This window comes from Salvelinus namaycush, chromosome 19 (assembly GCF_016432855.1).
Source record: "Salvelinus namaycush isolate Seneca chromosome 19, SaNama_1.0, whole genome shotgun sequence".
Lineage (NCBI taxonomy): Eukaryota > Metazoa > Chordata > Actinopteri > Salmoniformes > Salmonidae > Salvelinus > Salvelinus namaycush.
The window spans coordinates 1,883,716-1,910,277 of NC_052325.1; the positions used below are offsets into that span (position 1 = coordinate 1,883,716).

At 43.0% G+C, this 26,562-nt stretch overlaps 1 protein-coding gene across 1 annotated transcript in view; it reads left to right on the top strand.

Moving 5' to 3' along the window:
- The window catches only part of LOC120064516 (zinc finger protein 804A-like), a 154,755-nt gene that overhangs the window by 105,279 nt on the left and 22,914 nt on the right, over window positions 1-26,562 (top strand). Inside the window, exon 2 of the mRNA XM_039015133.1 lies at window positions 21,013-21,162. Coding sequence (XP_038871061.1) covers window positions 21,013-21,162 — 150 coding nt within the window. The remainder of the gene's footprint in view (window positions 1-21,012; window positions 21,163-26,562) is intronic.

The following is a 26,562-nucleotide window of genomic DNA, read 5'->3' on the forward strand; positions in this document are numbered from 1 at the left end:
GCTGAGCAACTTCTTTATATCATATTTCCTCAGCTACAGCCATCCCACTCCCTCAGAAGTTCACAACAAGAAAGTGTAGGCTATATAGAAATAATAAAGGCTCAAATTGAAAATTATTAATTAGAAATAATGATGATTTCGATCAGCTTAATCGAGGTGTAGATTACATCTCACGTTCAAGTGTTTATACTTGGAAAACAAGACTGCATGTGATTTCTCTTAATGCGACTTTAGGTATAATGCGGGAAGCCGCTTGTTGATTTGACACCTCTAACCCAGTTTCACCTGCGGATGTCGGCTAAAGCGAATCTGATTGAATAGAGCCCTGAAAGCTACCCACAAACTGTGGTGACGTTTGGTCTGAGAGATGGCTAGTTTGCTTAATTGCGTTCTTCTCAGGCAGCAGTCGTGGGCAGCTAGCTGTGAGTGGTAAATCGGGACTTTTACATTTCACACCAGACCTGGGTGGGTTCAAATACCATTCAAAATAATTAAAAATCCTTAAATCGGTGCTTGATTGAGCTTCCCTGACTTAATGGAGGAATTGAATAGTCGTAAAACGGTAAACCGCGCCAATCTTGCGCTCCAGGCAGACTAGAGCAAACTGTGTAAGTATTTGAAAGATTTCGAATAGGATTTGAACCCAGGTTTGTTTCTCTGCCCTTCATTGACTCTCTTGTTTACAACTTCACTTAAGCTTCAGAAAATGCCTTATCATTGAGGCGGCATTTGATTTGATTATTGAGCCAAAGGAAGTGTTTTTAATAACATTTGAATAGATGTAAAGTTCCCCTGGACCTGAGGGGTTCTGGTACCGGTTTCAACTTTCGCTTATAAATTGATCTATGGACACCGTAGATGGAAATGGCTTGCATTGAGCTTTAGCCCTGGTTCTCATATCTTTTTTTCCGACTGTGCGATGTAGAATGTGAAATCTGACACTGGTAAAAAAGCTGGGATGCCTATCCTACTATTTCATTTCCCGACTTTCCCATCGACTCCTGGCTGAATCGTATGTCACAGCCACTGACAAAGCACATGCCTGCAATCCTTCGATTCATTACTCTAGCACATTCAGAGATCAATTAATAGCCGACTTTATCAAAGTTAATAATTAAAACAAAAACAAAAAAATATCATAGATTTGAATTTAAAAAACACTTCCTGTTTGTCGTTGATGGACACGATTATTATGAGATGAAAGACGAGTTCCTAACGAGTTCAGGAAGACAAAGCTCCTTGTGACGTTTTGATCAAAAGACCTTTAGAAAATATGCACACTAAACATACAAATTAACTCAGCAGAAAAAGAAATGTCCCTTTTTCAGGACCCTGTCTTTCAAAGATAATTTGTAAAAATCCAAATAACTTCACAGATCTTCATTGTAAAGGGTTTAAACACTGTTTCCCATGCTTGCTCAATGAACCATAAACAAATAATGAACATGCACCTGTGGAGCGGTCGTTAAGACACTAACAGATTACAGACGGTAGGCAATTAAGGTCACAGTTATGAAAACTAGGACACTAAAGAGGGCTTTCTATTGACTCTGAAAAACACCAAAAGAAAGATGTCCAGGGTCCTTGCTCATCTGCATGAACGTGCCTTAGGCATGCTGGAAGGAGGCATGAGGACTGCAGATGTGGCCAGGGCAATAAATTGCAATGTCCGTACTGTGAGACGCCTAAGACAGCGCTACAGGGAGACAGGACGGACAACTGATTGTCCTCGCAGTGGCAGACCAAGTGTAATAACACCTGCACAGGATCGGTACATCCGAACATCACACCTGCGGGACAGGTACAGGATGGCAACAACAACTGCCCGAGTTACACCAGGAACGCACAATCCCTCCATCAGTGCTCAGCCTGTCTGCAATAAGCTGAGAGAGGCTGGACTGAGGGCTTGTAGGCCTGTTGTAAGGCAGGCCCTCACCAGACATCACCGGCAACAACGTCACCTATGGGCACAAACCCACTGTCACTGGACCAGACTGGACTGGCAAAAAGTGCTCTTCACTGACGAGTTGTGGTTTTGTCTCACCAGCGGTGATGGTCGGATTTGCGTTTATCGTCGAAGGAATGAGCGTTACACCGAGGCCTGTACTCTGGAGCGGGATCAATTTGGAGGTGGAGGGTCCGTCATGGTCTGGGGCGATGTGTCACAGCATCATCGGACTGAGCTTGTTATTGTAGGCAATCTCAACGCTGTGCGTTACAGGGAAGACATCCTCCTCCCTCATGTGGTACCCTTCCTGCAGGCTCATCCTGACATGACCCTCCAGCATGACAATGCCACCAGCCAAACTGCTCGTTCTGTGCATGATTTGCTGCAACAGAAATACATCATTTCAAATATTTCATATTTTAATATTTTGTAAATGTGTCCTTGTGCGTGTCCTCAAAAAATGAGCAATTTATAAGAAATATTTTTAGCAGAAAGGTGAGATTGTAACCTGTCTTGGAGTATGCAGTATTACTAATTAGTATTTATGGCCCTGTCATGAATAATTACTTAGCGGGATTACATTTTAGATTACATTTTAGATTACATTGACATTTAACTGGTTAATGACATGGCATCTCTAAAAAGGGAAGATGAAATCAGTGTGTAATGGCCTCTTGTACGGTAGATTACGTCGTTAGCTGTTTGGTACTGTTATGATATACGTTGACCAACATTCAACACTCTCTATTTCTCTCTCTCTCTCTCTCTCTATCTCTCTCTCTCTGTATGTCTCTCTCTCTCACACATTCTCTCTCTGTCTCTCTCTGTATGTCTCTCGCTCTGTATGTCTCTCTCTCTGTATGTCTCTCTCTCTGTATCTCTCTCTCTCTGTCTCTCTCTCTCTCACGTTCTCTGTCTCTCTCTGTATCTCTCTCTCTGTATCTCTCTCTCTCTGTATCTCTCTCTCTCTCTGTATCTCTCTCTCTCTCTGTATCTCTGTATCTCTCTCTCTCTCTCTGTATCTCTGTATCTCTCTCTCTCTCTGTATCTCTGTAGCTCTCTCTCTCTCTCTGTATCTCTGTATCTCTCTCTCTCTCTCTGTATCTCTGTATCTCTCTCTCTCTCTGTATCTCTGTAGCTCTCTCTCTCTGTATCTCTGTATCTCTCTCTCTCTCTCTGTATCTCTGTATATCTGTATCTCTCTCTGTATCTCTGTATCTCTGTATCTTTCTCTGTATCTCTCTCTCTGTATATCTCTCCCTCTCCCTCTGTATCTCTCTCCCTCTGTATCTCTCTGTATCTCTCTCTCTCTCTCTCTCTCTCTCTCTCTCTCTCTCTCTCTCTCTCTCTCTCTCTCTCTCTCTCTCCTTACATATTGAAAAAATCATCATGTTATTTTCTCCGTAAACTCAGTTGATTGCAGATGATTGTCACGTCGCCCCCCTCTTCACAATGGAAGGGCAACAGGAGGAAAATTAGCAGCTGTCAGAAGAAGCCACGTCTCCAATGAATACCTGTCATTAATGCTTCTCTCCCCTTCCCAATCCTCCCTTATCCTTCATGTTCCTTCCTGACTTTTCTTTGTCTTCCCTCACGCAGAGGTAACAACCTAGCTAACCATGTGCGGAAATAAAGGTTTCATGTCAAGAGCTCCTAATAGCAGTCTTTTAAAAGCAAATTCATTATTTTTATTGCTTCCTCTGCCTCCAAATCCATAAGCATTACATTATGGAGCCCTGTGCATAGCTGTGACTGTGTGAGATTCCTCCATTCACCCCCCTCACCCCTCCCTTAATTCAGATCAGTGTACTTGATGCTGCTCACTTCAGTGCTGAGGCCCAGGGCTAGAGAATAGAGCGAGTAGAGAGCCCCAGCAGAGAAAGAAAGTGAATTACAATACTGCTATAGAACGCTGTCTGTCTGTCACACCCAGGAGATGCCCAGGTCTCTGATTCAACTAACACAGACAGAGAAGGAGTAGCTTTGTTTCTCAGTTAGACCTGGGAGACTGTGGACTGAAGTTTCTCCTGCTACATCAGATAGACCTGGGAGGCTGTGGACTGAAGTGTCTCCTGCTACATCAGTTAGACCTGGGAGGCTGTGGACTGAAGTGTCTCCTGCTACATCAGTTAGACCTGGGAGGCTGTGGACTGAAGTGTCTCCTGCTACATCAGTTAGACCTGGGAGGCTGTGGACTGAAGTCTCTCCTGCTACATCAGATAGACCTGGGAGGCTGTGGACTGAAGTCTCTCCTGCTACATCAGATAGACCTGGGAGGCTGTGGACTGAAGTGTCTCCTGCTACATCAGTTAGACCTGGGAGGCTGTGGACTGAAGTCTCTCCTGCTACATCAGATAGACCTGGGAGGCTGTGGACTGAAGTGTCTCCTGCTACGTCAGATAGACCTGGGTGGCTGTGGACTGAAGTGTCTCCTGCTATGTCAGATAGACCTGGGAGGCTGTGGACTGAAGGACCCAGTAACTGTGGACCCAGTAACAAAACCATTAGAATACAATGAACAAATTCTAAACACATTGTTTTTGTCACATGCGCCAAACACAACAGGTGTAGACCTTACAGTGAAATGCTTACTTACAAGCCCTTAACTTTACCAACAACGCAGTTTTACGAAAATACAAAAAAAAGTAAGAATAACAACAAGTAAGAATAGCACCCCTGAGGGGCCCATGTGTTGAGGATCAGCATGGTGGATGTGTTATTATCTACCATACCACCTGGGGGTGGCCCGTCAGGAATTCCAGGATTCAGTTGCAAAGGGAGGTGTTTAGTCCCAGAGTCCTTAGCTTTGTGATGAGCTTTGAGGGCACTATGGTGTTGCAATTTTAGCCGTAGTCAATGAATAGCATTCTCACAGAGGTGTTCCTTTTGTCCAGGTGTGAAAGGGCAGTGTGGAGTTCAAAAGAAATTGCATCATCTGTGGATCTGTTGGGGCGTTATTCAAATTGGAGTGGATTTAGGGTTTCTGGGATAATGGTGTTGATGTGAGCCATGACCTGTCTTTCAAAGCACTTCATGGCTACAGATGTGAGTGCTACGGGTTGGTAGTAATTTAGGCAGGTTACCTTAGTGTTCTTGGGCACAGGGACAATGGTGGTCTGCTTGAAACATGTTGGTATTACATACTCAGACAGGGAGAGGTTGAAAATGTCAGTGAAGACACTTGCCAGTTGGTCAGAGCATGCTCGGAGTACACATTCTGGTAATCCGTCAGGACCAGTGGCCTTGTGAATGTTAACTTGTTTAAAGGTCTTACTCACATCGGCTGCGGAGAGCGTGATCACACTGTCGTCCAGAACAGCTGATGCTCTCTTGCATGTTTCAGTGATACTTGTCTCAAAGCGAGCATAGAAGTTATTAGCTCATCTGGTAGTCTTGTGTCACTGTGCAGCTCTCGGCTGTTCTTCCATTGTAGTCTGTAATAGTTTGCAAGCCCTGCCACATCCAACGAGCGTCGGAGCCGGTGTAGTACAATTCAATCTTAGTCCGGTATCGACTCTTTGCCTGTTTGATGGTTCGTCGGAGGGCGTAGCGGGATTTCTGAAAAGCTTCCGGATTAGAGTCCCGCTCCTTGAAAGCTGCAGCTCTACCCTTTAGTTCAGTGCGAATGTTTCCTGTAATCCATGGCTTCTGGTTGGGGTATGTACGTACGGTCACTGTGGGGACGACGTTCCTGTCTCTGATAGCACAACAGTCCAGCAGTTTAGCATTGCTTCATCTGACCACTTTTTTATAGACCGAGTCACTGGTGCTTCCTGCTTCAATTTTTGCGTGTAAGCAGGAATCAGGATAGAGTTATGGTCAGATTTGCCAAATGGAGGGCGAGGGAGAGCTTTGCACGTGTCTCTGTTTGTGGAGTAAAGCTGGTCTAGAGTTTTTTTTTCCCTCTAGTTGCACATTTAAAATGCTGATAGAAATTTGGTAAAACTGATTTAAACGTTCTTGGAGATTCCTTGGGTGGTTTACCCAGAGGTGTACATTTTGAGTGGAACAGAGCGATTGCACAGAGATCCATTTAGCTCAGTTTTGAAATCCGTTTTTTTTAGTGTCACACTGAATAAATGTCAAGCTCTATATCATGGAGAAGTTGTTGTTTTCCCAGTGTAGAAAAAAAAAGACTTTTCAACAAAAATCTATTGATAATTATCCTGATATCCATAATTACTGCAATCAAGGATGTTAACAAAGCAGGATATCTCGTTACACTTCAACAGCTAGGAAAACCAAGGATGATAATCACCAGTTCTTTTTGATTGCATCTCCTACTAAGTCTCTCTCTGCAGCTCAGAAGGAGGTTCAGTGATTATTTGTATCAATACTTGATGACGTGATGAAGCATTAATAAGATGCTATGATGATTGTATTTCTTTTTACTGAGATATTAGTTCAGACCGCATACTGCTCATGGGCCTATGGTTTCCTAGGTGGTAGATGTACACAGTTAGGAGACCAGTAAAATGCACCCTGTTACATTCTATCAAGTAACGGTTGTTTTGCAATCAGGGCTTGATAGTGATTGTCAGCAGCGTGGAGGAGGAGCAGACACATGCTTCACCTCATCTCTTGCCCTTTAGAAGGAACAACTAGTCTCCAGTCAATAACTGTAGATGGATTCTCTGTATCTCAGCAATTTAAAGGCAACGGCTACGACGTTGAAGGAGAAGCTGTACAATTAACGGTGACAGCCAAAATGTTGAACTCAGCATCGAACCGCTCCATTCCCCTTCCAGTATTTTGTCAGGAATAACATGTCATCATTAAGGTAGTATCAGCCAGTTTGTCATTCTAAAGCTGTGGACCAAGGTGTCATTCTGTATCTGTAGTCCAAGGTGTCATTCTGTATCTGTAGTCCAAGGTGTCATTCTGTATCTGTAGTCCAAGGTGTCATTCTGTATCTGTAGTCCAAGGTGTCATTCTGTATCTACAGTCCAAGGTGTCATTCTGTATCTGTAGTCCAAGGTGTCATTCTGTATCTGTAGTCCAAGGTGTCATTCTGTATCTACAGTCCAAGGTGTCATTCTGTATCTACAGTCCAAGGTGTCATTCTGTATCTGTAGTCCAAGGTGTCATTCTATATCTGTAGTCCAAGGTGTCATTCTAAATCTGTAGTCCAAGGTGTCATTCTGTATCTGTAGACCAAGGTGTCATTCTGTATCTGTAGTCCAAGGTGTCATTCTGTATCTGTAGACCAAGGTGTCATTCTGTATCTGTAGACCAAGGTGTCATTCTGTATCTGTAGACCAAGGTGTCATTCTGTATCTGTAGACCAAGGTGTCATTCTGTATCTGTAGACCAAGGTGTCATTCTGTATCTGTAGACCAAGGTGTCATTCTGTATCTGTAGACCAAGGTGTCATTCTGTATCTGTAGACCAAGGTGTCATTCTGTATCTGTAGACCAAGGTGTCATTCTGTATCTGTAGACCAAGGTGTCATTCTGTATCTGTAGACCAAGGTGTCATTCTGTATCTGTAGACCAAGGTGCAACAGCAAAATGCCCCTTGAGGATTTGTTCAAGAGCATTTCGACTCAGTATATAATGTTGTACCTGCAATACCCTTTACACTGTTCAACCGTTTTAGAACACCTACCCATTCAATGTTTTGTCTTCATTTTTAACTATTTTCTACATTGTAGAATAATAGTGAAGACATAAAAACTATGAAATAACACATAAGGAATTATATAGTAACTGTTATGTAGTAAGTGTTAAACAAATCTAAATATATTTTATATTTGAGATTCTTCAAATGACCATCGTTTTTTCTTGATGACAGCTTTGCTCACTCTTGGCATTCTCTCAAACAGCTCCACCTGGATTGCTTTTGCAATGGTATTGACGGAGTTACCTCATATGCTGAGCATATGTTGGCTGCTTTTCCTTCACTCTGCAATCCGACTGGTTGAGGTCGGGGGATTGTGTAGGCCAGGTCATCTGATGCAGCACTCCATCGCTCTCCTTCTTGGTCAAATATCCCTTACACAGCCTGGAGGTGTGTTGGGTCATGTTTTTATTTGTTTAACACTTTTTTGGTTACTACATGATTCCATATGTGTTATTTCATAGTTTTGATGTCTTCACTATTATTCTACAATGTGGAAAATAGTCAAAATAAAGAAAAACCCTTGAATGAGTAGGTGTCCTAAAACCTTTGACCGGTATTACATAGGGGTATTGTTGTTCAAGGAAACAATATAGCTTCCAAGTTTGTTGTAATATGTAACCTTTCATATTATGCAGTCTGTATGACTGGTAACTCCTGATGAGAAACGTCTTGATGTAGTTAGATCAGATAGGCCTCTGAGGATCCAGATCCAAGGAGCTTTGTGGAAACTCCAGACTTTAAATGCTATTTGATGTATAACAGTACCAGTCAAGTCGCAGACTGTTTTGAGTCACTAGGCAGGTTTCCATTGACCCAGGATTATTCGACAAAACCAATGTGGCAAAAAAAACTTAAAAAATACAAACACTGGAAACGTCAGATTCCGTGAAATATTCTGAAAATCAACATCACCTCTGTTTGACAGGGTCAAAAAGGGTCTTATTTGCGACAAATTATGATGGAAACTGATTGCCAAATAATTTTGAAAGTACGGGGTGCAGGGGATGTCGTCAGGTAACTATAAAACTCCACTCTGTATTTCATTTTAAACGCCTACTACTTGCTAAATCTACCTATTTAAAAAGGTAAAAATATATATTTACAGGACAAAGATTGTCCTGACTTTCAAGAATGCCTGAATTTCTTCACATTGCTTTTCTGGTTGGCTGGATGTAAGTTTCACCATCCAATTATATAAAGATCTTCAAGGAGTGCAAGTTTCCCCACGGAAACGGGAACGGACCTTTGGCGATACGTTAGCGTATGAGAATTATGACTCAAATATTAGGATTTTTTTGCGTTCTATCCCCATGCTGGCATTTGCGGGCTACCTGAGACATGAAAAAGGTGGGAGGGTATACAGGCTGTCACCAATTTATTAAATGAACAATTTTTCTAAATGGATATTTAACACTAGGTTTTTTTGCGGAATGTTTAATCTTTTTAGATTATGACGTCATTACGTTCAGCTGTTTTTTTATCAACGCAAGACAGTTCCATGGAAATGCATCGCAGCAGGTAATTGTTGAATCCATTTTTTAAATGTCAATATAAAAAAAAAAATCACTGCACAAGTTAATGGAAATATTAAGGAAACATTTCTCAGGACTGTTTGAGGGGTAATGAAAACACTTGGAACTAAGGAGATCTTTCTTCTAGGTTCAAATCAAATTACATTTGAATACATTTTATTTATACCTGTGTTGGGCAGATGTTATTGCGAGTGTAGCAAATTGCTTGTGTTTCTAGCTCCAACAGTGCTGTAATAAGTACTAACTAACAATATCACAACCTATACCCAACACACACAAATCTAAGTAAAGGAATGTAATGAAGAATATATAAATATATGGACGAGCAATGCCAGAGCAGCATAGACTGATACAGTAGATAGTATAGAATATGTACATATAAGATGAGTAATGTAAGATATGTACACATTATTAAAGTGACTAGTGTTCAATTTATTAAAGTGGCCAATGATTTCAAGTCTATGTATATATAGCGCAGCAGCCTCTAATGTGCTAGTGATGGCTATTTAACAGTCTGATGGCCCTGAGATAGAAGCTGTTTTTCAGTCTCTCGGTCCCAACGTTGATGCACCTGTACTGACCTGGCCTTCTGGATGATAGCGGGGTGAACAGGCCGTGGATCGGGTGGTTGATGTCCTCGATGATCTTTTCCCTGGTCTACATGTGGATTAGCAATGGAATATCTCTTAAGGTGTTTTAATAGTGGACTTTTCCTCTCAATTCCCTGTGGGCACTTTTACCAAAGAGATGGAGAGCATACATGAATTTACAATAGTATTTTCTGAATACAATTTGCAAAGCTAATAATTTCAGTTATCTATTTCCTGCTATATTATGCAAGCTTCTCTGAAAGTATAATAGTTTAGAGAGAAATTCCATTTCAATTTTTGAATATGTAGTTTTGAAGGGTTCTAGAAATATTAACGGTGAATAAATAAGAACTATATAGATCTTTATTCGTTTTCATAATATCTTCATGTTGTTGATAATATTATGGCTCATGGTTGTCACCCTCTGGCCTCTTAGGATCAATTATGTTTTGAATCCTCACCCCCCACCACCACCCTTTCTGTGGAACAACATCAATCCAAACACAGGTGGATTTTGAAAGCAAATCTATGCCATCTGTCTCGTATCGTCTGTTGCGATGAGGTCACCCATCACAATCAGTGAAAAGATGTGAGTGACGATCAATGTATAGACACAACTATAGTGTCATCTTACTCACAGTAGGCCTACTTCCTCTAAGAGTTGTTCCTGTATAGTGTCATCTTACTCACAGTAGGACTACTTCCTCTAAGAGTTGTTCCTGTATAGTGTCATCTTACTCACAGTAGGACTACTTCCTCTAAGAGTTGTTCCTGTATAGTGTCATCTTACTCACAGTAGGCCTACTTCCTCTAAGAGTTGTTCCTGTATAGTGTCATCTTACTCACAGTAGGCCTACTTCCTCTAAGAGTTGTTCCTGTATAGTGTCATCTTACTCACAGTAGGCCTACTTCCTCTAAGAGTTGTTCCTGTATAGTGTCATCTTACTCACAGTAGGCCTACTTCCTCTAAGAGTTGTTCCTGTATAGTGTCATCTTACTCACAGTAGGCCTACTTCCTCTAAGAGTTGTTCCTGTATAGTGTCATCTTACTCACAGTAGGCCTACTTCCTCTAAGAGTTGTTCCTGTATAGTGTCATCTTACTCACAGTAGGCCTACTTCCTCTAAGAGTTGTTCCTGTATAGTGTCATCTTACTCACAGTAGGCCTACTTCCTCTAAGAGTTGTTCCTGTATAGTGTCATCTTACTCAGAGTAGGCCTACTTCCTCTAAGAGCTAGTTGTATCCTTCATGTTTCATGCAGAGTTGTTCCTGTAAAGTGTATTCTTCCTATAGTGTTAACTATACAACTCCAGTCTATAGGCCCTGCGTGCCACTTCTGTTTGGATGTGTTTTAATAAAGACATACCATAGTCCTCTGCTTTATAAATACTCTGTCTTTTGACGTTCTAATGTCATTCTAAATTAAAGAAAATCTACAAAATGTTTCCCCTCATAAAACGGTTCACTAAACATTTTCATTTTCACGTGGCCTCAGCTTTAGTCAATGAGATGGGGTTAAACAGTGAGATTACGTGTCATTGTAGTCTAATAGTCCATGTTCGGGGCCTCTCTGTACTCCTAGCCCAGGGGAATAACACAGTTACCTTGATTGATAATAATACACTTCTCTCACAGGGAGAGAGAGGCTGGGCTGGAGCTGTGCATTGTCCTGTGGGTTAGCATTAGCCTCTGCAGAGGGAGAAACCTTTGTATTAGCATTAGCCTCTGCAGAGGGACAAACCTTTGTATTAGCATTAGCCTCTGCAGAGGGACAAACCTATGGGTTAGCTATAGCGCTCCGCAAAGAGACCAACCTTTGTATTAGCATTAGCCTCTGCAGAGGGACAAACCTATGGGTAGCGTTAGCTATTGCGCTCTACAAAGGGAGAAACATATGGGTTAGCTTTAGCGCTCCGCAAAGAGACAAACCTTTGTATTAGCATTAGCCTCTGCAGAGGGAGAAAACTATGGGTTAGCTATAGCGTTCCACAAAGAGACAATCCTTTGTATTAGCATTAGCCTCTGCAGAGGGAAAAACCTATGGGTTAGCTATAGCGCTCCGCAAAGAGACAAACCTTTGTATTAGCATTAGCCTCTGCAGAGGGAGGAAAACCTTTGGGTTAGTTAAGGCGCTCTGCAATGGGCCAAACCTGTGTATTAGCATTAGCCTCTGCAGAGGGAAAATCATGTGGTGTTGGTTAGCCTAGCCTAGTGTTGCGTAGAGAGAGAGAGAGAGACTGACAGACAACGCTAAACGACTACCAGACCACTGTAGTATAGCTACGTGTTCTTTTCTCGCTGCAGAGAAAGTGTGAATAGAGTTGCTACCAGATGACTCTGGTGGACGTTCTACACTGAACAAACTAGACGACTCTGGTGGACGTTCTACACTGAACAAACTAGACGACTCTGGTGGACGTTCTACACTGAACAAACCAGACGACTGTGGTGGACGTTCTACACTGAACAAACCAGACGACTCTGGTGGACGTTCTACACTGAATAAACCAGACGACTCTGGTGGACGTTTCTACACTGAACAAACCAGACGACTCTGGTGGACGTTCTACACTGAACAAACCAGACGACTCTGGTGGACGTTCCTACACTGAACAAACCAGACGACTGTGGTGGACGAAATCAGTCAATTGATATAAATTCATTAGGCCCTATCCTATTCTTTTCATATGACTGAGAATACAGATATGCATCTGTTGGTTACAGATACCTGAGTTGATCAGGCTGTGGAATGTTGTCCCACTCCTCTTCAATGACTGTGCGAAGTTGCTGGTTGTTGGCGGTAACTGGAACACGTTGTCGTACACGTCAATCCAGAGCATCCCACACATGCTCAATGTGTGTCATGTCTGGTGAGTATGCAGGCCATGGAAGATCTGGGGCATTTTCAGCTTCCAGAAATTGTGTACAGATCCTTGAGACATGTGGCCGTGCCTTATCATGCTGAAACGTGAGTGATGGCGTCGGATAAATGGCATGACAATGGGCCTCAGGATCTCATCATGGTACCTCTGTACATTCAAATTGCCATTGATAAAATGCAATTGTGTTGGTTTTCAGTAGCTTATGCCTGCCCATACCATAACCCCACCTCCACCATGGGGCACTCTGTTCACAACATTGACGTCAGCAAACCGCTCGCGCACACAACGCCATACACATTGTCTGCCATCTGCCCGGTACAGTTAAAACCGGGACTCATCCATGAAGAGCACACTTATCCAGCGTGCCAGTGGCCATCAAAGGAGAGCATTTGTCCACTGAAGTTGGTTAAGATGCCAAAATGCAGTCAGGTAAAGACCCTGGTGAGGATGACGAGCACGCAGATAAGCTTACATGAGTCGGTTTCTGATAGTTTCTGCATAAATACTTTGGTTGTGCAAACCAACAGTTTCAACAGCTCAGACGATCCAGCAGGTGAAGAAGACGGATGTGGAGGTCCTGGTCTGGCGTGGTTACACGTGTTCTGTAGCTGTGAGGCCCGTTGGACATACTCTAAACAAATTCTCTAAAACGACGTTGGAGCGGCTTATGGTAGAAAAATGAACATTACATTCTCTGGCAACAGCTCTAGTGGACATTCCTGCAGTCAGCATGCCAATTGCACACTCCCTCAAAACCTGAGACATCTGTGGCATTGTGTTGTGTGACAAAACTGCACATTTTAGAGTGGCCTTTTATTGTCCCCAGCACAAGGTGCACCTGTGTAATGATCAGCTTCTTGATATGCCACACCTGTCAGGTGGATGGATTATCTTGGCAAAGGAGAAATGCTCACTCATATGGATGTAAACAATTTTGTGCACAACATTTGAGAGAAATATGCTTTTTGTCCAAATGTAAAATTTCTGGGATCTTTTATTTAATCTCATGAAACATGGGACCAAAACTTTTCATTTTGCGCTCATATTTTTGTTCACTTTATGTTCTGTATAGCTATGTTCTCCTTTCCTGCTTCAAAAGTAGCCTGAATACCCTTGAGAGTCCAGACCCCCTGTGTTTTGAAATTTAGTATCTGGTGGAGGGGGACTGTGTCTCAGCGTAGCTCAGCTGGGTGACTGGGTGAAGAGGGGTGGTGGAGGGGGACTGTGTCTCAGCGTAGCTCAGTTGGGTGACTGGGTGAAGAGGGGTGTTGGAAGGGGACCGGGTCTCGGCGTAGCTCAGCTGGGTGACTGGGTGAAGAGGGGTGTTGGAGGGGGACCGGGTCTCGGCGTAGCTCAGCTGGGTGACTGGGTGAAGAGGGGTGTTGGAGGGGGACCGTGTCTCGGCGTAGCTCAGCTGGGTGACTGGGTGAAGAGGGGTGTTGGAGGGGGACCGTGTCTCGGTGGTTTAGAGGGGTAGAGGTATTGCTCGGCGGAGTGACTGGGTGGAGGGGAGGTGTAGGAGAGGGAGAGAGGGGGAGAGCGGTGGCACAGCGGCTCAGACGGTTAGCCTCTCTCCCAGCACCCCACCGAGCCTTGGTTCACTAACGGTGAATAGATCTATCTGCAGTGTAAATGACTTCACAGCTTCACACCACTTCCTCTGCGCCATGTTTTGTTGTTGTTTAATTGCCTAAGCTCTGCCCCCCCCCCGCCCCCCGCTCCTCACCCCCCCGCTCCTCGCCCCTCGCTCCCCGCTCCTCGCTCCCCGCCCCCCCGCTCCTCGCTCCTCGCCCCCCGCTCCTCGCCCCCCCGCCCCTCGTCCCTCTCTCCTCGCCCCTCGTCCCTCGCCCCTCTCTCCTCGCCCCTCGTCCCTCGCCCCTCGCTCCTCGCCCCTCGCTCCTCGCTCCTCGCCCCCCGCACCTCGCCCCCCGCCCCCCGCTCCTCGCCCCCCGCTCCTCGCCCCCCGCCCCTCGCTCCCCGCCCCTCGCCCCCCGCTCCTCGCCCCACGCCCCCCGCTCCTCGCTCCTCGCCCCCCGCTCCTCGCCCCCCGCTCCTCGCTCCCCGCCCCCCGCTCCTCGCCCCCCGCTCCTCTCCCCCCGCCCCTCGCCCCCGCTCCTCGCCCCTCGCCCCTCGCCCCTCGCCACTCGCCCCTCGCCCATCGCTCCTCGCTCCTCGCCCCTCTCCCCTCGCCCCTCGCTCCTCTCCCCTCGCCCATCGCTCCTCTCCCCTCGCCCATCGCCCCTCGCCCCTCGCTCCTCTCCCCTCGCCCCTCGCCCCTCGCCCCTCGCCCCTCGCCCCCCGCCCCTCGCCCCCCACTCCTCGCCCCCCACTCCTCGCTCCTCGCCCCCCGCCCTCGCTCCTCGCCCCTCGCCCCTCGCCCCTCGCCCCTCGCTCCTCGCCCCTCGCCCCTCGCCCCTCGCCCATCGCTCCTCGCCCATTGCCCATCGCTCCTCGCTCCTCGCCCCTCGCTCCTCGCCCCCCGCTCCTCGCTCCCCGCCCCCCGCTCCTCGCCCCCCGCCCCTCGCCCCCCGCTCCTCGCCCCCCGCTCCTCGCTCCCCGCCCCCCGACCCCCCGTGTTAGAAACGTACAGTATATATTGACGGGTAGAGAACCATTAAACCTCCTGAACTGATTGACGGGTATAGAACCACTAAGCCTCCTGAACTGATTGACGGGTAGAGAACCATTAAACCTCCTGAAATGATTGACGGGTATAGAACCATTAAGCCTCCTGAACTGATTGACGGGTATAGAACCACTAAGCCTCCTGAACTGATTGACGGGTATAGAACCATTAAGCCTCCTGAAATGATTGACGGGTATAGAACCATCTGCCAATGGACAGATGACGCAATATTTTAAAAGCAGAGGGTTTAACCTGAACACCAGGGGTGCGTCTGATACGGCACCCTATTCACCGTGTAGGAACCCATACGGCTCAGGTCAAAAGTAGTGCACTATATAGCGTTTTAAACATCGATGAAAGTTCATCTCAGGGTTCAACAATAGCTGTTTGAAGTCTAATCTTATACCACTGTGAAAATGCAAACCATTGAATTACGTTTTAGAACTAAAACCATGAGAAGGTCTATTGTCCGCTGGGTATTTTTGGCTATTACTTTATATTTGTTGACGTTGTGATGTCACCTTTTAGGAGGATCTGTCCAGGGCTTCATTGTGGTCGTGGTTTTCATGTGAGCACTAAAGGATGAGTTACAGTGTAAATAGATTCAAAGCATGAATGATGTTACTTTCTTCTTCTCTAGCCTCTGGGATGTTTGAACATGAGACCTTTTGGGAATTGGAAGTTTTCTCTTTATCCAACAGAGCTTTGAATGTACACGTTTCCCATATATCCTAAGCATTAAAGTGGCAATCCGCAAATTGAAAGAATAACAAAGTGTAATCCCTGCCACTGCTTTGGTAATAATCTCAGGGACGAGCCTGGAGAATGTACCTACTCTCAGATTCATAGACTAGAGCTATGGATGCAAGGATTGACCGGCCATGATTTCAAAGTTATAGTTTTAACCATGTTTTGAGGCTATACAGTGTTTGTTTAAATGTACTTTGTTTACAAACAGAGTGAAACAAGCTTCTATTTTGGGTTTGTGATGAGGGTGCGACAGTTGAACTAAGCTCATAAGGCTCACAGGTTATATTTTTCAAGAATCAATGGGTTCATATCATTATTTATAAGTCCAAATATAGATGTAACAACTGCAGATTGCCACTTTTGAATAAATTCGATTTCAAATATGATATAACCCCCCCCCCCCCCCAGTGAAACTACCCTCATCTCCGTTTTGCTGAAAATCAATATTTAATACCAAATATCAAAAGGAGAAAATTGGGATCCAGGTGAAACAGATTCATTGGGTTTTCAAAGAGCATTATATTGAAAGGCGCTACAGCTACTACAAAACATCCCGCTTTGCAAAAAATTGCAAATTATGCATAGAAATCAAGATGACATGAACAAAGTGTCTGTTATTAAATCTGAGGGTAAATAGTATACCCCCAGCGTAGACTAACGTAGAATAACGTTGTCAGAAAACCACGGTCAACACCAAGCACGGACACGCACATAGTATAAACACTTTGCCCTTGCGATGCATCTCAAATTAACGGGCAGAATAGTTTTTTATTGTGGTTTATTCATATAGAATGTTAGAAATATGTTGTCAACCGTGAGTATAATGTATTCTATAGGGACATCACTGCCACAGAGTATAATGTATTCTATAGGGACATCACTGCCACAGAGTATAATGTATTCTATAGGGACATCACTGCCACAGAGTATAATGTATTCTATAGGGACATCACTGCCACAGAGTATAATGTATTCTATAGGGAAATCACTGCCACAGAGTATAATGTATTCTATAGGGACATCACTGCCACAGAGTATAATGTATTCTATAGGGACATCACTGCCACACAGTATAATGTATTCTATAGGGACATCACTGCCACACAGCATAATGTATTCTATAGGGACATCACTGCCACACAGTATAATGTATTCTATAGGGACATCACTGCCACACAGTATAATGTATTCTATAGGGACATCACTGCCACACAGTATAATGTATTCTATAGGGACATCACTGCCACACACTATAATGTATTCTATAGGGACATCACTGCCACACAGTATAATGTATTCTATAGGGACATCACTGCCACAGAGTATAATGTATTCTATAGGGACATCACTGCCACAGAGTATAATGTATTCTATAGGGACATCACTGCCACATAGTATAATGCATTCTATAGGGACATCACTGCCACACAGTATAATGTATTCTATAGGGACATCACTGCCACAGAGTATAATGTATTCTATAGGGACATCACTGCCACACAGTATAATGTATTCTATAGGGACATCACTGCCACACAGTATAATGTATTCTATAGGGACATCACTGCCACAGAGTATAATGTATTCTATAGGGACATCACTGCCACACACTATAATGTATTCTATAGGGACATCACTGCCATAGAGTATAATGTATTCTATAGGGACATCACTGCCACAGAGTATAATGTATTCTATAGGGACATCACTGCCACACAGTATAATGTATTCTATAGGGACATCACTGCCATAGAGTATAATGTATTCTATAGGGACATCACTGCCACAGAGTATAATGTATTCTATAGGGACATCACTGCCATAGAGTATAATGTATTCTATAGGGACATCACTGCCACACAGTATAATGTATTCTATAGGGACATCACTGCCACAGAGTATAATGTATTCTATAGGGACATCACTGCCATAGAGTATAATGTATTCTATAGGGACATCACTGCCATACAGTATAATGTATTCTATAGGGACATCACTGCCACAGAGTATAATGTATTCTATAGGGACATCACTGCCATACAGTATAATGTATTCTATAGGGACATCACTGCCACACAGTATAATGTATTCTATAGGGACATCACTGCCATACAGTATAATGTATTCTATAGGGACATCACTGCCACACAGTATAATGTATTCTATAGGGACATCACTGCCATACAGTATAATGTATTCTATAGGGACATCACTGCCACAGAGTATAATGTATTCTATAGGGACATCACTGCCATACAGTATCATGTATTCTATAGGGACATCACTGCCACACAGTATAATGTATTCTATAGGGACATCACTGCCACAGAGTATAATGTATTCTATAGGGACATCACTGCCACAGAGTATAATGTATTCTATAGGGACATCACTGCCACAGAGTATAATGTATTCTATAGGGACATCACTGCCATACAGTATAATGTATTCTATAGGGACATCACTGCCACACAGTATAATGTATTCTATAGGGACATCACTGCCACACAGTATAATGTATTCTATAGGGACATCACTGCCATACAGTATAATGTATTCTATAGGGACATCACTGCCATACAGTATAATGTCATTACTATCTTCTGGTTATTATCCAATTGTAAGGATTTAATTTCAACCAGTTTTGCTGAGCTGAGATAGAATTAGATTCCCTCTCTGACACTGAGCTGAGATAGATTTAGATTCCCTCTCTGACACTGAGTTGAGATATAATTTAGATTCCCTCTCTGACACTGAGCTGAGATAGAATTAGATTCCCTCTCTGACACTGAGCTGAGATAGAATTAGATTCCCTCTCTGACACTGAGCTGAGATAGAATTAGATTCCCTCTCTGACACTGAGCTGAGATAGAATTAAATTCCCTCTCTGACACTGAGCTGAGATAGAATTAGATTCCCTCTCTGACACTGAGCTGAGATAGAATTAGATTCCCTCTCTGACACTGAGCTGAGATAGAATTAGATTCCCTCTCTGACACTGAGCTGAGATAGAATTAGATTCCCTCTCTGACACTGAGCTGAGATAGAATTAAATTCCCTCTCTGACACTGAGCTGAGATAGAATTAGATTCCCTCTCTGACACTGAGCTGAGATAGAATTAGATTCCCTCTCTGATACTGAGCTGAGATAGAATTAGATTCCCTCTCTGACACTGAGCTGAGATAGAATTAGATTCCCTCTCTGATACTGAGCTGAGATAGAATTAGATTCCCTCTCTGACACTGAGTTGAGATAGAATTAGATTCCCTCTCTGACACTGAGCTGAGATAGAATTAGATTCCCTCTTTGACACTGAGCTGAGATAGAATTCGATTCCCTCCTGACACTGAGCTGAGATAGAATTTAGATTCCCTCTCTGACACTGAGCTGAGATAGCATTTGATTCCCTCTCTGACACTGAGCTGAGATAGAATTAGATTCCCTCTCTGACACTGAGCTGAGATAGAATTAGATTTCCTCTCTGACACTGAGCTGAGATAGAATTAGATTCCCTCTCTGACACTGAGATGAGATATAATTTAGATTCCCTCTCTGACACTGAGCTGAGATAGATTTAGATTCCCTCTCTGACACTGAGTTGAGATATAATTTAGATTCCCTCTCTGACACTGAGTTGAGATAGATTTAGATTCCCTCTCTGACACTGAGTTGAGATATAATTTAGATTCCCTTTCTGACACTGAGCTGAGATAGAATTTAGATTCCCTCTCTGACACTGAGTTGAGATATAATTTAGATTCCCTTTCTGACACTGAGCTGAGATAGAATTAGATTCCCTCTCTGACACTGAGCTGAGATAGAATTAGATTCCCTCTCTGACACTGAGCTGAGATAGAATTAGATTCCCTCTCTGACACTGAGCTGAGATAGAATTAGATTCCCTCTCTGACACTGAGCTGAGATAGAATTAGATTCCCTCTTTGACACTGAGCTGAGATAGAATTAGATTCCCTCCTGACACTGAGCTGAGATAGAATTTAGATTCCCTCTCTGACACTGAGCTGAGATAGAACTTGATTCCCTCTCTGACACTGAGCTGAGATAGAATTAGATTCCCTCTCTGACACTGAGCTGAGATAGAATTAGATTCCCTCTCTGACACTGAGCTGAGATAGAATTAGATTTCCTCTCTGACACTGAGCTGAGATAGAATTAGATTCCCTCTCTGACACTGAGTTGAGATATAATTTAGATTCCCTCTCTGACACTGAGTTGAGATAGATTTAGATTCCCTCTCTGACACTGAGTTGAGATATAATTTAGATTCCCTCTCTGACACTGAGTTGAGATATAATTTAGATTCCCTCTCTGACACTGAGCTGAGATAGATTTAGATTCCCTCTCTGACACTGAGTTGAGATATAATTTAGATTCCCTCTCTGACACTGAGCTGAGATAGAATTAGATTCCCTCTCTGACACTGAGTTGAGATATAATTTAGATTCCCTCTCTGACACTGAGCTGAGATAGAATTAGATTCCCTCTCTGACACTGAGCTGAGATAGAATTAGATTCCCTCTCTGACACTGAGCTGAGATAGAATTAGATTCCCTCTCTGACACTGAGCTGAGATAGAATTAGATTCCCTCTCTGACACTGAAATCTAATTTTATCTGACACTGAGCTGAGATAGAATTAGATTCCCTCTCTGACACTGAGCTGAGATAGAATTAGATTCCCTCTGACACTGAGCTGAGATAGAATTAGATTCCCTCTCTGACACTGAGTTGAGATATAATTTAGATTCCTTCTCTGACACTGAGTTGAGATAGAATTAGATTCCCTCTCTGACACTGAGTTGAGATATAATTTAGATTCCCTCTCTGACACTGAGTTGAGATATAATTTAGATTCCCTCTCTGACACTGAGTTGAGATATAATTTAGATTCCCTCTCTGACACTGAGTTGAGATAGATTTAGATTCCCTCTCTGACACTGAGTTGAGATATAATTTAGATTCCCTCTCTGACACTGAGTTGAGATATAATTTAGATTCCCTCCCTGACAGAGGTGGTTCTTGTCCTTGTTGTTTCTTCCAGGACTACGCGGAGAAGGAGAGGACGACGACCATGGCCAAAGCCTTGGAGGACCCGAAGGCCAACTTCTACTGTGATCTGTGTGACAAGCAGTACTGCAAGCACCAGGAGTTTGACAACCACATTAACTCCTATGACCATGCTCACAAACAGGTAATGGACCTGTGAACACACACACGCACACACGCACACACACTTGTAACGCATTGTATTCAACCTTAAAGATTGTTTAATCTTTTGTTCATCTTTTGTACACAAAATTGAAGTGTTCATTGACTAGACAAATGGGTAAACATTGTGTGACTAAGACACATTTGTTAAGAATAAAAAATGGGACATAGTAGGTAGCAATGGCAGGGTCCTGTATTCACTATACATTGGTCAATGACTGTAACCCTTTATGAAGGGTCCTGTATACACTATACAGTGGTCAATGACTGTAACCCTTTATGAAGGGTCCTGTATAGACTATACAGTGGTCAATGACTGTAACCCTTTATGAAGGGTCCTGTATACACTATACAGTGGTCAATGACTGTAACCCTTTATGAAGGGTCCTGTATAGACTATACATTGGTCAATGACTGTAACCCTTTATGAAGGGTCCTGTATAGACTATACAGTGGTCAATGGCTGTAACCCTTTATGAAGGGTCCTGAATAGACTATACAGTAGTCAATGGCTGTAACCCTTTATGAAGGGTCCTGTATAGACTATACAGTGGTCAATGACTGTAACCCTTTATGAAGGGTCCTGTATAGACTATACAGTGGTCAATGACTGTAACCCTTTATGAAGGGTCCTGTATAGACTATACAGTGGTCAATGACTGTAACCCTTTATGAAGGGTCCTGTATAGACTATACAGTGGTCAATGACTGTAACCCTTTATGAAGGGTCCTGTATAGACTATACAGTGGTCAATGACTGTAACCCTTTATGAAGGGTCCTGTATTTACTATACATTGGTCAATGGCTGTAACCCTTTATAAAGGGTCCTGTATACACTATACAGTGGTCAATGACTGTAACCCTTTATAAAGGGTCCTGTATTTACTATACAGTGGTCAATGACTGTAACCCTTTATGAAGGGTCCTGTATAGACTATACAGTGGTCAATGACTGTAACCCTTTATAAAGGGTCCTGTATAGACTATACAGTGGTCAATGACTGTAACCCTTTATGATGGGTCCTGTATAGACTATACAGTGGTCAATGACTGTAACCCTTTATGAAGGGTCCTGTATAGACTATACAGTGGTCAATGACTGTAACCCTTTATGAAGGGTCCTGTATAGACTATACAGTGGTCAATGACTGTAACCCTTTATGAAGGGTCCTGTATAGACTATACAGTGGTCAATGACTGTAACCCTTTATGAAGGGTCCTGTATTTACTATACATTGGTCAATGGCTGTAACCCTTTATAAAGGGTCCTGTATAGACTATACAGTGGTCAATGACTGTAACCCTTTATAAAGGGTCCTGTATTTACTATACAGTGGTCAATGACTGTAACCCTTTATAAAGGGTCCTGTATTTACTATACAGTGGTCAATGACTGTAACCCTTTATGAAGGGTCCTGTATAGACTATACAGTGGTCAATGACTGTAACCCTTTTTGAAGGGTCCTGTATTTACTATACAGTGGTCAATGACTGTAACCCTTTATAAAGGGTCCTGTATTTACTATACAGTGGTCAATGACTGTAACCCTTTATGAAGGGTCCTGTATAGACTATACAGTGGTCAATGACTGTAACCCTTTATGAAGGGTCCTGTATTTACTATACAGTGGTCAATGACTGTAACCCTTTATGAAGGGTCCTGTATTTACTATACAGTGGTCAATGACTGTAACCCTTTATGAAGGGTCCTGTATAGACTATACAGTGGTCAATGACTGTAACCCTTTATGAAGGGTCCTGTATTTACTATACAGTGGTCAATGACTGTAACCCTTTATGAAGGGTCCTGTATACACTATACAGTGGTCAATGACTGTAACCCTTTATGAAGGGTCCTGTATAGACTATACAGTGGTCAATGACTGTAACCCTTTATGAAGGGTCCTGTATTTACTATACAGTGGTCAATGACTGTAACCCTTTATGAAGGGTCCTGTATAGACTATACAGTGGTCAATGACTGTAACCCTTTATGAAGGGTCCTGTATAGACTATACAGTGGTCAATGACTGTAACCCTTTATGAAGGGTCCTGTATTTACTATACAGTGGTCAATGACTGTAACCCTTTATGAAGGGTCCTGTATAGACTATACAGTGGTCAATGACTGTAACCCTTTATGAAGGGTCCTGTATAGACTATACAGTGGTCAATGACTGTAACCCTTTATGAAGGGTCCTGTATAGACTATACAGTGGTCAATGACTGTAACCCTTTATGAAGGGTCCTGTATTTACTATACAGTTGTCAATGACTGTAACCCTTTATGAAGGGTCCTGTATACACTATACAGTGGTCAATGACTGTAACCCTTTATGAAGGGTCCTGTATAGACTATACAGTGGTCAATGACTGTAACCCTTTATGAAGGGTCCTGTATTTACTATACAGTGGTCAATGACTGTAACCCTTTATGAAGGGTCCTGTATAGACTATACAGTGGTCAATGACTGTAACCCTTTATGAAGGGTCCTGTATAGACTATACAGTGGTCAATGACTGTAACCCTTTATAAAGGGTCCTGTATAGACTATACAGTGGTCAATGACTGTAACCCTTTATTGATGGGTCCTGTATAGACTATACAGTGGTCAATGACTGTAACCCTTTATGAAGGGTCCTGTATAGACTATACAGTGGTCAATGACTGTAACCCTTTATGAAGGGTCCTGTATAGACTATACAGTGGTCAATGACTGTAACCCTTTATGAAGGGTCCTGTATTTACTATACATTGGTCAATGGCTGTAACCCTTTATAAAGGGTCCTGTATAGACTATACAGTGGTCAATGACTGTAACCCTTTATAAAGGGTCCTGTATTTACTATACAGTGGTCAATGACTGTAACCCTTTATAAAGGGTCCTGTATTTACTATACAGTGGTCAATGACTGTAACCCTTTATGAAGGGTCCTGTATAGACTATACAGTGGTCAATGACTGTAACCCTTTTTGAAGGGTCCTGTATTTACTATACAGTGGTCAATGACTGTAACCCTTTATAAAGGGTCCTGTATTTACTATACAGTGGTCAATGACTGTAACCCTTTATGAAGGGTCCTGTATAGACTATACAGTGGTCAATGACTGTAACCCTTTATGAAGGGTCCTGTATTTACTATACAGTGGTCAATGGCTGTAACCCTTTATAAAGGGTCCTGTATACACTATACAGTGGTCAATGACTGTAACCCTTTATGAAGGGTCCTGTATTTACTATACAGTTGTCAATGACTGTAACCCTTTATGAAGGGTCCTGTATACACTATACAGTGGTCAATGACTGTAACCCTTTATGAAGGGTCCTGTATAGACTATACAGTGGTCAATGACTGTAACCCTTTATGAAGGGTCCTGTATTTACTATACAGTGGTCAATGACTGTAACCCTTTATGAAGGGTCCTGTATAGACTATACAGTGGTCAATGACTGTAACCCTTTATGAAGGGTCCTGTATTTACTATACAGTGGTCAATGACTGTAACCCTTTATGAAGGGTCCTGTATAGACTATACAGTGGTCAATGACTGTAACCCTTTATGAAGGGTCCTGTATAGACTATACAGTGGTCAATGACTGTAACCCTTTATGAAGGGTCCTGTATAGACTATACAGTGGTCAATGACTGTAACCCTTTATGAAGGGTCCTGTATAGACTATACAGTGGTCAATGACTGTAACCCTTTATGATGGGTCCTGTATAGACTATACAGTGGTCAATGACTGTAACCCTTTATGATGGGTCCTGTATAGACTATACAGTGGTCAATGACTGTAACCCTTTATGAAGGGTCCTGAAGCAATTGCAGTGGTACACTTTAAATTTCAACTCCGAGGTCCATAAATCATATGGGGGCAGGCCAATGTTTGTGTTATTATTGTTGTTATTGTTCTAGTTGTGGTTGTTGTTGTTGGCCTACCAACACTGCCTTCCAGAAAGTATTCATATACCTTGACTTATTCAACATTTTGTTGAGTTATCCTGAAATCAAAATGGATAAAAAATATTTGTTTTCACCCCATCTACACACAATTCTCCATAATGACAAAGTGAAAACATGTTTTTAGAAAATTTAGCAAATGTATTCAAAATGGAATAAAGAAATATCCAATTTTACACAAGTATTCACACCCCTAAGTTAATTCATTGTAGAAGCACCTTTGGTAGTGATTACAGCTGTGAGTCTTACTGGGTAAGTCTCTAAGAGCTTTCCACACCTGGATTGTACAATATTTGCCCATTTATTCTTTTCAAAATTCTTCATCCTCTGTCAAAATGTTTGTTGATCATTGCTAGGCAACCATTTTCAGGCCTTGCTATAGATTTTCAAGTTGATTTAAGTAAAAACTGAAACTCGGCCACTCTAGAATATGAATTGTTTTCTTGGTAAGCAACTCCATTGTAGATTTGGCCTTGTGATTAAAGTTATTGTCCTGCTGAAAGTTATTGTCCTGGAGGGTCATGTCAGTATGAGCCTGCAGGAAGGGTACCACATGAGGGAGGAGGATGTCTTCCCTGTAACGCACAGCGTTGAGATTGCCTGCAATGATAACAAGCTCAGTCCGATGATACTGTGACACACCGCCCCAGTCCATGATGGACCCTCCACCTCCAAATCGATCCCACTCCAGAGTACAGGCCTCGGTGTAACGCTCATTCCTTCGACGATAAACGCGAATATGACCATCACACCTGGTGAGACAAAAACACAACTCGTCAGTGAAGAGCACCTTTTGCCAGTCCTGTCTGGTGATGTACCGATCCTGTGCAGGTGTTGTTACACGTGGTCTGTCACTGCGAGGACGATCAGCTGTCCGTCCTGTCTCCCTGTGTCGCTGTCTTAGGCGTCTCACAGTACGGACATTGCAATTTATTGCCCTGGCCACATCTGCAGTCCTCATGCCACTTTGCAGCATGCCTAAGGCACGTTCAAGCAGATGAGCAGGGACACTGGGCATCTTTCTTTTGGTGTTTTTCAGAGTCAGTAGAAAGGCCTCTTTAGTGTCCTAAGTTTTCATAACTGTGACCTGAATTGCCTACCATCTGTAAAGCTGTTAGTGTCTTAACGACCGTTCCACAGGTGCATGTTCATTAATTGTTTATGGTTCATTGAACAAGCATGGGAAACAGTGTTTAAACCCTTTACAATGAAGATCTGTGAAGTTATTTGGATTGTTATGAATTATCATGAAAGACAGGGTCCTGAAAAAGGGACGTTTATTTTTTTGCTGAGTTTATTACTGTGGTGGTGGTGGTGGTGGTGGTGGTGGTAGGGAAACAAAAGACAACAAAACAATGGCTTTTATAGCTTTTACAGCTGGTCTGAAACTAGCAGCCGCTCTCTTAAAATCTGGCTTT